Genomic DNA, 18078 nt, shown 5'->3' with positions numbered 1-18078 from the left:
TAATCTCAAAACTATTTCAGAAAAAGGTTTTCGAAATCTATGTATATACTTCATCCCAAAAACGAAATTGTAGATCACTTGAAATTCAGTCTTTCTTTACTGGAAGAAAAAAAAAGACTGAAATTCACAATAAAAACTAATTACAAATATATATATATATATATATATATACACGGTGCATCTGCGATTAAAGAAAACACATTAATCATATTCCACATAGCCATGGAAATATGAACGAATTAAGTTTTAAAAATTTCAGAAAATGAGTAGAAGCCATACAAGTATATCATCAATTTAAAATCTTATATCCACCTTCGATGGCCAAATCATTATCACCACCAACTTGGCTCGTCAAAAAAAGAAAAATTAGGGGATGAGCTCGAAGCAATTCCGTTTTCAAACCAAAGTTTAAAGATCAGAAACAAAGAAAGTTTGCTTCAACTAAAAATAAAGTCAAATTTAACACCACCAACTAATAGTTATAAATATATGTTTGGTTCATGGTGCAATTTCTAACACAACAACATAGGAACCTAACCGACACCATATAACTGGCACAATTTTTATTTTTCTTATATTTACATCATATAAATGTATAATAACACGAATTGTCATCCTTTAATTTGCATTAAACCAAAATGTTGCTAGGGATTTTCAACCTCACGGTCTCTCCCAATTCTGGGAGGAAAAAAATGGAACAGTTGCCTAAAAAAATTCAAATGTAATCAAACCAGAAGCAATACATTTCACATCAGACTAACACTCTTCCATGACATCATTTTCTAAGCATTGGCTTGTCCAAGAGAACAAAATTCATTTTCTTTGGAGTTGAATAAATTGTATATAACATTCAAAACCAAAAAAAAAAATCCATAGACATCACATTACCACTTAAGAGGTGCATATATGAGCCAAAATTGGAACATACAATTTGCTAAAACAAGTTCAAACAAAAACCAGCAGAAAACTAACACTTTAGCACAGTTTCCCATCTAGAAGACAAGCTCATGAGGCTTCATTCCTGACTTCAGAGAAAATCTAGCAGATAAATAAGCCTTCAACTCTGGGACCCCCTCAATTGATTTAAGCAATTGAGCATCAACTATTTTCTGGTCATCCTTTTTCCCTTCTGGAAGCACATTTTTTTCCTGAAATGTGGGTAAGGAATATTAAAATTATGAAGTTCTGTAAAACATATTAAATTCCAACCTATTGCTCAAGTTAGGGAACTCACCTCTTTCTCTGCCTCAAAGAACTCACCCTCTCCTTTCTTTTTCTTCCTTTCAACTTGCTTGGCAAAATACTTATCATCAAACTTATCAGCATTTAGGCCTGTGATGTCAACCTTGGTGGAAGTTGCAATCACATAAGACTGGTTGACTCTCCTGAGAGGGACACCATTAATCTTAAAGGGTCCTGCAGCAGATAGTAATAAAATAAGTTACTGAAGCATATGTGAATAAGTACCGCTAAACCCACAAAGCATCTATAAACCATGAAGATGGGGAAGAAAAAATTAGTCTGCATACAAATGTTGATAAATGATTAAACAGGTAGTTTCTAATGTTTATAATGCTTGCACCAAAAAACTCTCCAACTCTGTTTTCAAACAGACTCTAGATTAAAAGACATTTCACTATAATACAGGAGCAATAGACTCAACCAATCAAAATAGTGACACATACCACTTCATGTCAGATTATTGGTGTTAAGAAAGAAGTTTATACATGTGGCTTACTACTGGAGCATTCTAAATTTTTCCCCAGATTGATGATAGCACTCTAGCTGAAAGCATATAAAGTGCGCCCCTCACATGTAGAAATTAAGCTCATAAGCCATTACAGGGATTGTCTTAGTGCAAAGAAAATAGCAAATCATAAGAATGAAATAACACTTCCAGAATATCTACAACAACCATGCTACAAAAAAAAAAAAGGAAGAAATCATCCTCACCAGTGACCAAAAGCAATCCAGAGGAAAGCTGCTTCAAAAACACGACCCTCTTGCCCTTGAACCTTCCAGCAAGAATAATCAAAACAGTGCCAGGAGTAATGCTAGCCCTGCAAGTATAAATTCACAGAAACAATTACAACACATCCAAAATCCACCTAAAAATGCAAACACCATCATAACTACAAATTAATCATTCGCCTAAACCTTGTTTCACATCTCAGATCGAAAGAATAAGAAAGGTAATAAAAGCTTAATAGGAAACACAAGCAGATATGTATAGCAATATGCACAAAGAGATTCAGTTTAAAGTGATAGATAACAGCAAAGACCTGAGTTTGGTGGGTGTTGGTTTGCGCTTGTTAGGAAAAGGCTTCTTAACGTCATCGGCCGGGTAGAACCTAGGAGGCTTCTCGGCAGGAGCAGCTGGCTTTGGTTTAGGGTCGTGCTTAGGGAAAACACCGCCATTTTTTTCCTTGATTGCCCACAAACCCCTCTTGTGGTACATCTGAGACCTAGAATATTTGCCAATTCCTCGAACAAGATCAGGGTTCCTGGTGACTCTCGGTGTCTTCGGAGCCATTGCGGTAGGTTTAGGGTATTGCTCCTCCTCAGTGTATGAAAGCAGGAATATGAGGCGGTGAAATCAGAACAAAACCCAAGCTAACTATGCTTTTTTAAATAATTTATACTGACAAATGAAGGATATAATTACATGAACATAGACTGGTTTCCTGACTTGAGGAAAAAGTTAAATTGCAACATTTAAGTAAGTTTAAGGCTCATATTAGAGAAACAAACCATTTGATTCGGACAAATATATGACATGGCCTTGAGAAGTAATGTGTCTATTTCATGAATTTAATACTTTACTGGTTTAACTATATGTTTAGTTGAATCAGTTTTAACAAACTTGTTACTGATTTTCTCTATTTTGAATTTGCATTAGAGTAAAATCAAGACCAAAAGCAATTTAATTGAGCTTTGTAAACGATGTAAATTAAGTAAAATAACGTTTTTTTTTTTTTTTTACTTTAGAAAAGTAATGGTACAATAATTAATTTAGGATTATTCTCTTTATGGTCGGAGAAACCATTTTTCATGGATAAATAGATGTCATAGCCTTGGCGGAATCTTAAAGTTCTTTTTGTCGGAATCCTGAAATTCCACCTTGTTGCTCCATCTTTGGCGATCTGAGTATATCTTCAGCGATTTCGTTTTACTTCAACGAATAGACAGTTTCTAGACGGTTTCCTTTTGTTTGCTCGGACGGGTTTTCTCCTCAATTAATTCACTTATAAGGAATTAATTTTACTGAATTAATTAATTTTAATTAAGTCTTGACTGCGTTTTCAGTGGAGTGACATTTAATTAATTTTAGAATTAACTCACTTATAAAGAATTAATCTTATTGATTTTTTTTTTTTTGAATTAATCTTATTGAATTAATTCATGTTAATTAAGTCTGTTGGAAATTTTTTGAATAAAATTATATATTAATTTATATACCAACAAATACCTCATTTCATGAACAGTCGTGTCCTTTGTATATAGTCTTGTTTGTACGTGAACAGTCGTGTCTGTCCGTGTACAGTCGCGTTCGTTTGTGAAAAGACATATCCTTTCAAGTTCTATTTATATAGAATGGATTGTCAAATTCAAAAACGGTTAGAGAAAATATTCTCTGGAATTTTTCATGCTCTCTGTTTGTTCATAATGTTCTTGTTTTCCTACTCCGGTGATAACTAGGCTACACACGGTTTGAGTTCGTTTGCGTAATCTGTTGTATCCTAGGAGATGATCGTCAATAGCGACGACATCGTCTTAAGGAAACTGCTAATACAGGCATCAGATTTGTCTAACTCTTTCGTTTTACTTTCCAGTTGTATTGTTTATATATTTTTTCTGTGTTTGGTTTGTTTTTTGGTTAATCACATCTAACATTTTTAAGACAGACGTAATCGTTTGTCTAACAATCTTAAGACAGATAATTTGTTTCGTGATTTGTACAAAATACGCAGAAATTTACTATTGAGGACATGAACAGATTATAGTCGTGGTTGCTACTGGTTATGGTTGAATGTTCATGAGGCTCTTATCCACTCTTGATAATGAGTAATTAACATCCCTCAAAATATTAAATAGTAATTTGCTTTGTAGAATGAACATAGACATCCTAAAGTTCTCTTTGTCGGAATCCTGAAATTTCACCTTGCTACTCCATCTTTGGCGATCTGAGTATATCTTCAGTGGTTTCGTCTTACTCTAGCGAATAGAAAGTTTTTAGACGGTTTCCTCTTATTTGCTCGGACGGTTTTTCTCCTTAATTAATTCCAAAATTAATTCACTTATAAGGAATTAATTTTACTGAATTAATTAACGTTAATTAAGTCTTGACTGCATTTTCAGTGGAGTGGCATTTAATTAATTCAAGAATTAACTCACTTATAAAGAATTAGTCTTATTGAATTAATTCATGTTAATTAAGTCTTGTTAGGTCTTCAGTGGAGTCTTTGTTTCAAATCGGTTTCTTCACGGTTCGTTCAATTTCTATTTGACCAATTAAGTCTTGGCCGGTTACAACTTATTGTGACTGAGGCAGTTTTGAATTATTCCAATCATTTCTTTCCTTGTTTTTAATTCCAGAAGTAAAGTTAGTCGTCATGTTCTAGTTTTGTCTAGTTTGTTATTCATCGATGACAGCTTGTTAGGCCATGTTCTTTATTACTTAATTTCAGTAACAATCAGTTCAGTTCAGTTCAGTTCAGTATTCAGTTTCAGTATTCAGTTTCAGTATTCAATAATTTATCATTATTTATTATAATTATTATATATTATTATTATTTATATATAATTTATTATTATTATCATTATTTATTTATAATTTCAGCAATTTATTATAATTATTATAATTTATTATATATTAATTTATCTATTTTCATTATAATTATATTTATATATAATTTATGCTTTGTCATTATATATATTATCATTATTTATTATAATTATAATTATTTGGTGCAACTTATTTGCAAATTTTGCGAAAAGTAAATAAATATTATATTAATACGTTTACATTACAATGTTCTAAAAAATTAACTGGCTCAACTACCTTAATATCTCAAATAGTGCAATTTTATCCCTAATATTAGAAGCCAATAGCAATTTTACCCTTAACATTGATAAATTGAGTCGAGATTTTGTATTCATATGAAAATTCATATTTAGACGTTAGCAGTAAAATAACCCCGGACCCAAAACGTTAAAGGTATTTTTGTACTTTAATACTTAATTGTAATAAAAAGTTAAGAGTGTGTATTCATATAAAAATTTGTATTTAATTTCATAGACTTTAAATTATATATAAATTTGTGTTTGTATGTAATTTATATTTTTAATTTAAATTAGACTCATTTTTATTTAATGTCATAGGATTTTATCGAGCCTAGATTTTATTTGATATTTAATTTAGTTTAATCTTTAATAATATGTTTATTTATTATTGATATTATTTTTTTTGGTAGAAATATTATTATTATTATTATTATTATAATAAGCTTATTAATGTCCAATATTATCATTAAATTATTTTAAAGTCTAATATCATCATTATTGTTACGTTCGATTAAATTCGGTTAAGTTCGGTATCATTCAGTTAAGTTCAGTAGCATTCAGTTAAATTCAGTTCAGTTCAGTATTCAGTATCATTCAGTTCAGTTCAGTTCAGTTCAGTTCAGTTCAGTAGCATTCAGTTCAGTTCAGTTCAGTTTTTTTCAGTAATAAAGAACAGAGCCTTATTCGGTGGACCGCAAGTTTATGAAGCTCAGACTTTAACGGAGCTCTTGGGGAAGTACGAGGCGGACTCAGGTTAGAATATTAATTTTCAGAGATTGAGCATCTTTTTTAGCCAAAAAGTTTAAGGAAGAGAGCCTCAATCTATTCAAAATATTCTTGGTATTCACAATCTTTTGGTTGCCAATCAATATTTGGGTGTTCCTACTATGGTAGGGCGGAATAAGAAAGCTATTTTTTGGTATCTTAAAAACCAACCATGGCATAGGCTTTGTGGATGCTAGGGCTGCTAGGGTTTAGTGTCCTATAGACAATTATTCCAGGATATAAACCTAATGTAAATGAATTGTTCTTTATATCATTTGTTTTAATAAGATATGGTTTCATAACTGTATAAAGGCAACCTCTTTTAAAGAACTAAATAAGTCTAATAAAAGGAAATCTCCGAGTTTATTTAAAGTGATTATAAAGTGTTCATACAAGCATGAAGTGACACGAAACATTTTAATAAACTAATAAACTTAAAACCACCCCAAGTCAAGTGATATGTTTTGAATAGGGATTGACATAACACTGTTGAGACTTGCATGTAACAATGTTTTCTGTCGAGACAAAGAGCTGATCTCACAAGCTTCAGATATGCAGATATCTGGACAGTTACATGGATCCAATGAAAGGAGTTCATTAGGATTGGGGACCCGACTTGAGATAATAGGATGGGTAGATTCATCCTTGTCACATGTTCATCTCATTGGTATTAATAGGTATAAGTAATCCTAAGACTCAAAGGATTGTTAATTAGTGATTCTGGATTATGGAATCTGATGCTTTGATCCTGTTGTAACACGATCCATAATAGGGATGACTCTAGGGTGTGTACGGTAGACGTTGGGTATCACAGGAAGTAATTACAGGATAGTTATACATTGGATTGAGCATTTGTCACTCCTGATAAATGGGAGATACGTCCAAGGATCGCTTGTGGAAGACTTAACTCTAAATCCTTGCAAGGTGATAGCTTAAGACTTGAAATCCAGATTTCACTTAACCTATCTAATTGGAGTTAACTCGGACTGTACAAGTAAAACGAACATCTCGCTATATATGACTTGACATTATCCATAGTCATAAGATTCTATTCAAGGATGTAGTTGATGAAGGATCGAATTATACTGTAACTAATACGGAAAGGTCAACGACAGAATCAACCTGTCTTCGTATAGCTCTGGGGAATGTTTCGGATCTGCCAATCACAGTTCGCGTACTCATTCCGTTATACAAAAATTAAATATAATTTTGAGAAAATTAATTTAATGGTTGTATACGGCTAGAAGCAATAAGAACCTAATGGGTCACACATAAGACTTGGAACCTAAAAGAGAAACAGATGTTAATTAATTGACGGAATCCCAACTGAGTCCACTAAGGCCCAGTAGCATAGGGGGCGATTTATGTGTTATAAACACATAAAAGAATTAATTTAATTTAAACAATTATAATTAGATTATGATTATGAATTAAATTAATTATAGGATAAATAAGTTAGGAGGTTTAATGAGATTAAATTGCTTCTATTATTATCCTATCAATAAGTTATTATTATCTTTATATTTAAATATAATTATAGATAATAACAATAAGAGTTTTATTCCGAATTAAATTCTTATTCAGTAACCTAATTCTATCTGACTAGGGTTTAGATGGAAGAGGCTATATATACCCCCCTTATTGTAAATTTCGGCCAGCCCTAGCTATCCTGGAGAGAGTGAATTTCGACCCCTTACTGTAGTGGAACATCGTTCACCGCTTACTTCCGATCAATCAATTTTCATCTCTTTCTTTAACTCGTTGATCTTGTGTTGATTAATTACAGGCAATCTACTTTGGTTGCTATTATACGGTTGAGTTCTAACTTCGTTTGAATTGTGTTTTTATTTTGTGCTCGTGAACTCGGAGTAAGAGTTGAGGGCACTTCGATTGCAACAGTAGATAGAACATCAAAAGGTATTTCCTTCTATCCCTCTTTATATGAAATAACGATTAACAGATATTGGTTAAAGGAAATAGGTTAAAATTTTTATATTTCCGCTGCCAAACGTTTGCCTATTTTCCTTCAAGGGCAAGCTCTTATCCCAGGTTGGGATGGAGATTCTTTTGAAGTCAGTTGCTTAAGCTATTCCCACTTTTTGTATGAGCAATATGTTACCGGTATTGTTATGTAACGAGCTCTAAAGATGATGAATTCCTTTTGGCGGGGTTCGAATCCAATAAGGAAAAAGTGTACTCATTGGTTTCATGGGATACATTATGTGCACGAAAGGAACATGGTGGTCTTGGTTTTCGTCAATTACGAGCTTTCAATTCTTCCATGCTCGCTAAACATGGCTGGATCCTTATTACTAGATCAGATACTTTATATTGCAGGATTCCCGAAGCTAAATATTTCTCTAAATGAGATTTTTTATCATCTCAATTGGGTTCTAATCCGAGTATGATATGAAGGAGTATTTGGAGGTCGAGGAAAGTACTTGTTAAAGGGCTACGGTGGTGAATAAGGAATGGTCAATAGATAAATGTTTGGCTTGCACCTTGGGTGGAGGATTCGCTGGAGTTTCGACCTTATCCGACAAGGAGAGTATTGTAACTCCCTAAACTAATTACGATAAGGCCTTAACATCCTTAAAAAACCAATGGTTTTGAGAACCAAACTGGACCAGCCAGTTCAATCCGGTTCGACTGGAACCGGTCATAATTCTGAGCCAAAGATGGTTTGGTTTTTTAATATCTAAAAACCGATCAGAATCGTTTAACCTAGTCGGTTGAACCGCGACCCATCTGAACCGATCACAATTAACCAGGCTAGTCGGGTTACATTTTAACCTTAATAAACAAAGTTTACTTTTCAAGGGATTTGAACATAGAACCTTTGAGTAAAAAATGATTGCTTAACAATTGATCCACTTATTAAATTATGTTTAATCTCATCAATATAGATAGATATAATCATTATATGAAAAAAATCAACAATACAATGGAATTTATAGATCACCTACCAATCAGAGCTAAATTTTGACGGAGTAGAAAATCGAACCTCAAACATGTTAAGCAGAGGTTCAACGGCTTACCACTCGGACCAACCCCGATTTTCCTAGTTGGGCTGTTTCCCCGTTTTTACGTGAAAAACCCAAAGCTACGCATTTCTAATTTGATGTAAACTTGTTCTAATGAGGAGCAAGCAACCGACGCCGTATATATGTAAGCCAGAAATTGACCATTTACCTTCATCTTCTCTCTGCGCAGTTGACACCAGGCGTCGGTACATTTGCCATCGCACCACCGATTCTGGCTCTTCCGTCGCCAGTTTTCCGTATTTCATTATTTTCTCCAAATGAATTTCTTCAAGTCAGTATTTGCAGATGAGGAAGAACCGGATTCTCCTAAATCCGATTCAAAACCCTCCGATAACCAGTCTCCACCGGACCCAGATCCCTACTCACCACCATCGCAACACAATCACAACCCTAATCCCATCGATTCTACCAGTAGTGATGCTGCTGCTGCTGCGAGTGGGTGGACCTTTGGGAGTCTAATCAAAACCCTGTCAACCAAATCTGAATCCGTCATCGAAATCTATCGTCGCGATCTAAAGGAATTTGGGTCCGGTTTGAAGAAGGAGATCGAGGTAGCCCATGGATCTCTTGAAAATGTTGGGCACACTATTGACGAGATTAGTAGCACTGTGTTGAAAGGTACTGCACAGATCATTTCTCAGGGAAAAGAGGCAATCCTTGCCGCTGATCAGGAATCAGATTCCTCTGATAATAATAACGAAAGAAGCCTTGCTAGTCCACAGAGCTTGAATTCAAAACCTTATAGTCGTTTTGATACTCAGGTACGTGCAATTCAAGGCGATGCCGGTACTTATTGTGAGGAGCCAGAGGATTTGGATGATTATGAGAAATGGAAACCCGGGTTTGTTTTAGAGGAGAAGAGAGAAGAAATTGAGAGCTTGCTTGAGGAGAATGGCACCCTAGAAAGTATACATAAAAGAGTTGTTCCAAATAGTATCGGTGAGGAGACATTTTGGTGTAGATATTATTATAAGATTTACAAGCTCAAGCTAGCTGAAGATTTGAGAGCTAATCTTGTGAAACGAGCAATTTCAAGGGAAGAGGAGGACTTGAGTTGGGATGTTGATGATGATGATGATGAGAATCCGGAGAGGGAACATCAAACTGAGAGCAGTTTTACTTCAAAAGGCAATTTGAAGGAAATTGAAGATTCTGCTGCTGCAAGAGATGAAATGGAAAATGACAAGTCTGAGAAAATTGTGAAGAGTGATGAACAAATTGAGGGTTTGAAGGAGGATATCTCTGTGGAGGAACCAAAACCAAAGGATTCGTCTACATCTAGCAGTGATGAGAAAGTGGAATTTGATAAGAGCAAGGAAGATACTGAATCAAAACCTGATGAGAAAGCAGGAGCTGAAGGGAAGGGTGAGAATGGAGAATCTTCAAAGGATAGTGATGTTTCAGTTATATCGAGTCATCCATCAATCCCAGAAGAGGAAGATCTCGGGTGGGATGAAATTGAAGATCTGAGCAGCATTGATGAGAGGAAAGTGAGTCAGAGTGGAAGTCCAAAGATTGGTGATTTACGGAAACGATTGAGTGGTGCTGCAGAGGAAGAGGAGGATTTGAGTTGGGATATTGAAGATGATGATGAACCAGTTAAAGCTTGAAGCAATAGTTAAGTCTATATAACTTGAATTTTTACTGTCATTCTCTGATTCACCTATCTCCATATTCGTTGATTTAAATGTTATATAGATTAAGGAGGTGTCTCATATTGCTCTTTTCCTCATTTGTACCTCTAATATTGTCTGTGATTGTGTTACTTGGAAATTTGACAAAAAAGTGTCTATAATCACATATAGCTTCTATTTTACTTTACATTGAGCATTACATTCTTCAGCAATTCCTTTTAGTTTGTAAATGGTTATTAGAGATTAATTCAGTTAGCATGCCATTATAGTGATACTGCCCTGTAATAATTTGCAAGACCAATTATTCATGCTAGAGTTTACAATTAGACATGAATATGATTTGCAATATCTAGTACATGTACAAGTAGTCTATGCTTCCGGTTGCAATCGAATCAGACCTGAGTCACCCAATTTTTTTTTTTTTTTTTTTTTTTTTTGGGCGGCCCGGTCGCATTACGCGTCCCCGCTGAGCGAGGGTCCGGGGAGGGGTCCCACCACAAGGGTGTATTGGGGGCAAGCCTTCCCTTGCCAATTTAATTGGCAAGAGGCCGCTCCTAAGACTCGAACCCGTGACCTCTGGTCACACGGCAACAACGTTTTACCGTTGCGCCAAGGCTCGCCCTCTAGACCTGAGTCACCCATATCTAATGAAAATTCTGTGTATTAGTGTAGTAGTAGCAGCAGCGTTGGTGGTAGTACACATGTGCATCGATACACAGACTTCTGAATTCGCAATCCTATCTATTTTTCTTTTATATGGACCGATTAATTGGATTTGAAGCTTATCATTTAGATGAAATATATGTACTAGTGTAGCAGCAGCCAGCAGCATTGGTGCAATTTCTGTAACCCGAATTCTATTAGAAGTTCTTTTCACTTGATCCAATCTTAACCTATTGTTTAGAATCTATTTTATAAGCATGTTGAATAGCTGATCTGAACTCCGTTTAGATGAGGATTTTATTTATTGGAAAAACCCAGATCCATTTTATGTCTTCTTTTGCAACGAACCTTCTGCTAAATACAGCACCTTGCTGATTGCCGACAATGAATTGTTGCTCTAGGAAGATATCTGGAGGATAGTAACTTGTAGCTTAAGACTGTTTAACTTGAACCCAAGGCTTCTGTAGACATGATCATTTCACAGTATCATCATCTTAACTTTCTTGGTGCCTGAAACTATGTAATTGCAAGGAAAAGTAACCTCTCACTAATTGAATTACTTGTTACACCAGAAAATATAGTATAATAACAACAATCACTCTTGCCAAAGGTGGTTGACCTGGACTGAGTTATGCAATAACAATAATAGTAAACAACCTGAAAAATAAAATTTAAACACATACAACTTTAACTCAGATTTGTCTATGAAAGATATAAATTATGAATCACTTAATACAAAATTCTGCCCTCTACAAGGCTAATTCACACTCTTCAGACTTAAAGCTCAACTAACCTTAGAATCCTACATGATTTGCATCAGTGAAATGTGTACTTACCAACACTACACCTCCTATTCTTAGTGAGGGGAAGAAAAAAATTGAACCACAAACTCATTTGGCAGCATTCAGGCCCTCGTTTGTACAATAAGAGAAGCCCTCTAAAACAAGTTCACATGAGCAACCTATTGTTGACTAGTATGGCTTTAGCCTTAGGGCTGCCTCAGCTTAGCATCAAAACTATTTTCCTTCAATAGTGATGCCTGTATCAGAAGCCGAATCTGTTATATGTGAACGTAATGCAAGCAGGTGCCTCTTTTGAGCACGGGGTGGAAGATGCTTTGCGGGCTTTCTGGATCCTACTGTCCAGGGCAAGAAAACTCCTGTACCACCCTGAGCCTGAGGCATCCTTTTTGGACTCAACACCATAGGGCGCATAGGAGCTAGCATTACGACAGGGGCGCGAAGGACTCCCCATTTCGGCATTGCATCCATTGCCTCATATCCTCCAAGACCTCCATTAGGCATTGCATATGGGTTTGTTATGCTAGGTTGCCATAGGGTCATGGCACCAGCCATGGGACTAGTTGGTGGTGACTGGATCTGGTTTGCTTCTGGCCGCACTCTAAAGAATGTGATGCTGACCCTTTTGTTTGGCGAAGGGCACATGACATGTCTTGCCATGTCTGCACTGTTTCCCCTCATGACTAAAAGAGACCTGCAACATTCACAAAATCAAGTTAGAGTCCAACGTCTCTGCTATTTGTACGGGAAATATTTCCCACTGAAAAACTTTGAAGCAAATACACAAACTATATTCGTTAATGAAGCAAAATATATGAGGAAGTGAAATCAGAATCAGAACAGTTAATACAAATTACGAGATGAAATTCCATATAAATTAAGATAGCCAGAAGATCTTCTTGTACTTGTTTTTATTCAGAACTTAGCAACGGCCTCTTCACTTTCTTAACAAAAGCAATAGAAAAGCAACTTCGAAGAACACCAGCTTGTAGTCACAATGCCAGTTTAACCCTATCCATATATAAAATCCCTGTTACATTGAAATAGTGACATTGGTGCCTTCTCATCTAATCTTTTTGGAGTTTTATTTCTATGGTTATTTGCTCATTAAGTGACTATGTGATCCTCCATTTGCATAATTCCCAACAGACAAATATGTAAATGCAATTAAAAGAAAATTCTGGTGTGTACCCTGCTTTCAGTGAAAGCATGAGTGGGCCTCTGTAATTCCCATCATTATCACTCACAAGAGTACGTCCATATGCCATTGTTGATTCAGATATGAGAAGAGTAGAGATCGGCTGTTCCAAGTGTGGTGGTTTCTGGAAGGGCTGTGAATATTCGTCCTGCATCAAAACTTTCTTTTTAATTCCTTGCACACACTGATTAGAATCCAAGAATAACTCATTACATTTGAAGTACAAAAGAATGATGATTTATCTAAATGATAGGATACCTCATCAAAATAATGAATGATGCAACCATTTGGTTTTTTGTATTCAGGTATTAGATGCCACTGGATCAGGTGATCAATCACACTTTCGAGAAGTACTGGAATTGGTTTGATATTACCTGCTAAATTTTTAAGATCATTCGTGAAATGCTTACATTGGCATTTAATTGTATAGAATTCAAAAAGATCCCCCTACCCAGAGAATGAGGAGAAGCACAGACTTAATTTTTTTGAAAAGAACTGATCACAGATTTGAGTTGGTGGAACTTATATAACAATGATAACATAAAACTTACTTGTTTCATTGTTACTTGGAGCATCCTCTTTTATATGTCCAAAAATTGGAACACCAAGCTGAATCAGCTCTCTCTTGTTTCCCTTCACCTGCTTGTTGAATAAAATATAAGTCTCCCCTGTATACACATTTAAGAAGTTCCAATTAGCTATACCAGAACAAAGGTCTTGCTACCAATTAATGAAAATTTGAGTGTTAGCAAAGAGTTTCAATGCTCAAATTGGTAAGAGGGAAAGGCAAATCCAGAAGGAATGTAGAAAGAGTTGAGTTCTGTTATTGGATTCAGTTGTTCTATTCAATAGATATCTTAAGACTCTATGGAAGAGTGCCTTCGTAATCAGTATCATAAGAGAGCACAAAATAATTAAATATGATTAGAAGTGAAACAAATGATCAAGTGTCAAAAATCAGGCATGTAGTTTTAGATATATGTCAAACTAAATTTAGAAAATCCTGCAAACCTTCAAGGGTGGCTTCAGCAGTCTATTCCCTGAAAGTTGCCAGTTAAATTGAACTTTGTCTCCAGTTGAACTAACATTGTACCATATGAAATTTCATATAAATACTGATCTAAATGGTACCTTCAAGTTCCCCATTCTGACCAGCAACTCGAAGTTCATTAACGAAGTCAGTCAGCTTGGCCAACTCAGATTCAGTGAATACATCCTCATGTATCTTCAAACCTTTCACAACATTCACCTGCCAGATTGTAATATCTCTAAATTAGTAGAAGCTAGGTGCTTTATTTAATTAACAGCATATACTAAAGGGATATATATCTAGTCTCTGAAATCCATCTTCTTTAAGAAAGGAAGATTTGAAAAATTGAATTAAAGAACTCGCCATGTGGCCTTTAACATGTTCCTTAGCACTGAAACCTTTTGCCAATTTGATTTGACCAGGACGGGCATCACAATCTTCATGGGTCAAACATATGTTTATGTCCTCGCTTGAGGGCTGCACTTCTTGAGATCCTGCATTTCCAAGAGAATAAATGAAATAAGCCGGCAATTTTCATGATAGTGGATCCTTGAATTGTTGAAGAACTTCCGCGCAACAAAGCAATGCTTGTATATTTTGATATTTTCTTGATAGCTGTGAAATGGTTGGTCTTTTTCTCCTTTTCCTTTTCAACACAATGTAAAATGACAAAGGTGAACGCTGCCATTCAAAACACCTATCAATCATTATTATACTATTCTAATCATATTGGTGGACTGGCATAATAATTCTAGCACATGAATAAACATCACCTATATGTATGAGTTGTATTCATAATACATTAGTTAATTATTATATATTGACAGTAATTGTGTTTGCTATCATCATCTCTCTCACTCTCTGACGCAACTTTGTCTAGCCGGTCAGCACAGTAACAGCTTTTTCCTTCCCGAACAATGGGAAAATATTAGTCACATCTATGACAAAGCTGTCATTTTCCAATTTGTACCTCTATGGGTTTTACAAAAAGAAGCCAACATCTATTTTATCTTTCGAAAATATTCGAATCTTCGAATGGCTTATTCGGCTACGCCCCAAACAATATCGTGCCCTGTTATTCATTGGATCGCCCACCAAAGGACCACTGAGTTGACAGGTCAAAACGGCCTAGTCAAACGAGTCTACCCACCCCGAGTCATAAAGAAGCTTTAATAACTTTGGGATTAGCAACCCCATAAGTTTGTCAAGCCTCAAACCAACACACGCCACATACACACTCCAAAAGCAGCCATGACGTCAAACATAAGATCAGACGGCTGCTATCATACGCCGCCTGTAATAAAATCATTGCACACATCTCCAGGTAGTTGCGTCAAACGTAAGAGTATTCACTACTCCCAAAACTAACCGTGACACTGGATACAGACAAGCCTTTCCCCCACCTCGAAATACTCAAAACCCTCTTAAACCTTGGTAAAAAATTGCCACGTCATCTTATTTACATTTGACTTTTTTATTTCCCTATTCTTTCTAAACAGAAAATCTTGCTCTGGCTGAACTTCTAGAGATACCTTTAGGAAAAAAAACGTTCAAAGCTAGAAAAAAGTGCATAACCGGGTTGAATTTCGGATCTGATAGAAAAAACGTTTTTATTGACCCCTCGAGAAAATGAAGAAACTAAAATTATTAATTCCTTTTCATATATATGCATATTTTTCATCAAGTCATAAAAAATATTATTTTATTTTACTTTTTTTTTTTTTTTGGAATTCACACTCCTGGTATACGTTTCTTTATCAATTATTAGCTACCACAGAATATTCGAATGAATTTTTGAAATTAAAAATCACTTTGTTCTCACCTATTAAAGAAGAAAAAAAGAAGAAGAAAAACAGAAAGATCCCATACAAAAATTCAAATAAATAACCGAATTCTATTTTTTTTGTTGATAAAAATAAACGAAACATGTCCAGTTAAATACATGAAAAATAATTCTACTGCAAAAAATTGTTAGCATTACGTGATTTGGGTAGAATTACAGTAAATTGACTTGTTAGGGATTATACTGACAATTTCCAAAAACAAACACAAATCACGAAAAAGCCTTTTCGGTACTTACCGATCAAAATTCGCATTAGAACACAAAATCTAACTTCTTTCCGGAAAAAGGTCGTAATTTAGAAGATCGAAAGACAATACTTACCTGAATCAGTGATATCGCTATCAGGTGAATCCTCCTCTTCAACAACCTCGCCGCCATCGTGGACACCATCATTTTCGTGAGTTTCTTGACATTCCGGCATTTGGTCCTCCACTTTCTCATTCACATCGAAAGAGACCTCATGCTCCGCGACCTCATTCTCCATTTCAATTTCGAGAGCTTGCTTCTCATCCAATTTCCTGTCAGTGACTCGCCTGAGCTCCAAAGCGACGTCAGCAATAGGATGATATTTCTGCATCTGAAGCACCGGGATCCAATTGAGCCTTCTCCTATGAATGGCCGCGAAAACCGGCTCATAATCGGATCTTGCTCCATCACTGAGCTGCACGAGGTGAGTACAGAGCGCATCGATAATAGCGTTAGCAGCAGCGAATTCCCCGCGAAACCAGGAGAGCACAGCGTCCTTGGCGAAGGAGTCGGCCATCAAAACCTGTTGCGCAGGAATAGGAAGTACAGCAGGACCCACCGGAGCAATATGATCGGTCGGCGATGCTGGCCCAGCCTCCATCGGCATCACAGCCAAAAATCTACGGGAACTCTATATATCTCTCCTCGTAAGGTCCAAAAAAATCTCGATTCAGAGCGACACTGAATGAGGAGGTTAGCCGATATATCGGGTACTATCGATGAAGAAAGAGAAGGGCGAAATGCCAAGAGAGAGAGAGAGAAAGTGAAAGCAATAAAAGGGAAGGGAAAGGGAGGCTTTGACACAGCGAGAGGTTTTTGGGGGATGAAATGAGAGGAATATATATTAGGGAGACTGGAGCGTAAGGGCTTGAGTTGTGTTGTGGTTCGTGCCGTGGGTGGCTCAACTCTGTGGGGTCCAATCCAATCAGATGATGACATGGCAACTTAACAAAGTATATGACGTGGCTTAACTCAAATGAACTTTGGTTGGCCGGGAAAGATGGCTAGATCATAATATTCAGCATATAAAATGGTACTATTCAAACTCTTTCTTTGTTTTTCTTTATGTTCCTAAACTGCCCTTCTCTCTGCACTCCCGATACACTTTTTCTTTTTTCTTTTCCAAAAGTAAAAACAAAAAAATTGGGATCTATTAAATTCATATGTTAGCTTAGCTGTTAATTATTTACTTTTTATTATTGGTTGATTAGTTGATTTATTGTTAGCGTTGGTTTTATTTTACATCCTCCTCCGTTTTTTATTATAGGGTTAATTACAAAAATGAGTAAATGGAAGATCCATTTACATATTTAACTCATTTACTCAGCCAACTACATATCTAGACTGATTTGGTGTGACTTTCCCATAATACCCTTAATATTTACGCGCGTCTCGTCCCTACCGTCTGACTTCGCAGATTCCATATTATGTGAAGCCTGCGAAGCTAATGTTTGGGTTTATATGCGAAGCCTGCGAATCTAATGTTTTTTTACTTGATGAATTTCATTAGCATATGCGAAGCCTGCGAAGCTAAAGTTTTGTTTACTTGATGAATTTAGTTCGCATATGCGAAGCCTGAATATGTTTTGAAGCTAATTCGCGAAGTGATATATAACAAAAAAAAATGGCAAACAACAACGGATTCTAACATTATCAAAATTTACAACAAGATTGCCACAATAACAACATTAAAATCACAACAACATCAAAATTTACAACAAAATTGCCACAATAAACTCCTAACAAAGCAAATTCACTCCTAAAATGGTTGGTTAGTAGAGATTGTGCCAA

The 18078-nt window shown here is 35.7% G+C and overlaps 3 protein-coding genes across 4 annotated transcripts; 1 reads left to right on the top strand and 2 right to left on the bottom strand.

The window, feature by feature from the left end:
* Positions 1-789: 789 nt before the first annotated feature.
* Positions 790-2731, bottom strand: LOC136218328 (large ribosomal subunit protein eL6-like). The gene is made up of 4 exons (XM_066005127.1): positions 2283-2731; positions 1954-2060; positions 1235-1416; positions 790-1148 (listed from the first exon to the last, which is right to left on the bottom strand). Exons 1-4 carry the CDS (start codon positions 2531-2533, stop codon positions 993-995), a joined length of 696 nt encoding a protein of 231 aa, XP_065861199.1. The 5' UTR covers positions 2534-2731; the 3' UTR covers positions 790-992.
* Positions 2732-8957: 6226 nt separating this feature from the next.
* Positions 8958-10694, top strand: LOC136218327 (uncharacterized). The gene has a single exon (XM_066005126.1). The coding sequence runs from the start codon at positions 9131-9133 to the stop codon at positions 10481-10483; it is 1353 nt and encodes a 450-aa protein (XP_065861198.1). The 5' UTR covers positions 8958-9130; the 3' UTR covers positions 10484-10694.
* A 1119-nt stretch (positions 10695-11813) lies between these two features.
* LOC136218325 (RNA demethylase ALKBH10B-like) lies at positions 11814-17115 on the bottom strand. Of its 2 annotated transcripts, none has more exons than XM_066005124.1 (7): positions 16363-17115; positions 14562-14692; positions 14300-14417; positions 13720-13836; positions 13427-13545; positions 13162-13316; positions 11814-12664 (listed from the first exon to the last, which is right to left on the bottom strand). In XM_066005124.1, the coding sequence occupies exons 1-7, from the start codon at positions 16892-16894 to the stop codon at positions 12187-12189; spliced, it is 1650 nt and encodes a 549-aa protein (XP_065861196.1). In that variant the 5' UTR covers positions 16895-17115; the 3' UTR covers positions 11814-12186. The 2 variants fall into 2 exon arrangements, with proteins under 2 accessions (XP_065861196.1, XP_065861197.1); XM_066005125.1 differs by having other exon boundaries at positions 13427-13542.
* Between the last annotated feature and the right edge of the window lie 963 nt (positions 17116-18078).

The sequence above is a fragment of the Euphorbia lathyris genome, chromosome 2 (assembly GCF_963576675.1).
Source record: "Euphorbia lathyris chromosome 2, ddEupLath1.1, whole genome shotgun sequence".
NCBI classification, from domain to species: Eukaryota; Viridiplantae; Streptophyta; class Magnoliopsida; order Malpighiales; family Euphorbiaceae; genus Euphorbia; species Euphorbia lathyris.
The sequence above is the reverse complement of the archived record's forward strand: the minus strand, read 5'-3'. Positions and strand labels throughout refer to the sequence as shown.

Coding starts and splice junctions, on each gene's coding strand:
- LOC136218325 (XM_066005124.1), bottom strand. CDS start 16,894: ATGCCGATGGAGGCTGGGCCAGCATCGCCGACCGATCATATTGCTCCG. Junction 13,837..14,299: donor TCAGAATGGGGAACTTGAAG/GTACCATTTAGA, acceptor ATGTGTATACAG/GGGAGACTTATATTTTATTC. Junction 13,317..13,426: donor TCATTCATTATTTTGATGAG/GTATCCTATCAT, acceptor GTTTTGATGCAG/GACGAATATTCACAGCCCTT.
- LOC136218328 (XM_066005127.1), bottom strand. CDS start 2,533: ATGGCTCCGAAGACACCGAGAGTCACCAGGAACCCTGATCTTGTTCGA. Junction 2,061..2,282: donor CCAACACCCACCAAACTCAG/GTCTTTGCTGTT, acceptor TTATACTTGCAG/GGCTAGCATTACTCCTGGCA. Junction 1,149..1,234: donor TCTTTGAGGCAGAGAAAGAG/GTGAGTTCCCTA, acceptor CCCACATTTCAG/GAAAAAAATGTGCTTCCAGA.
- LOC136218327 (XM_066005126.1), top strand. CDS start 9,131: ATGAATTTCTTCAAGTCAGTATTTGCAGATGAGGAAGAACCGGATTCT.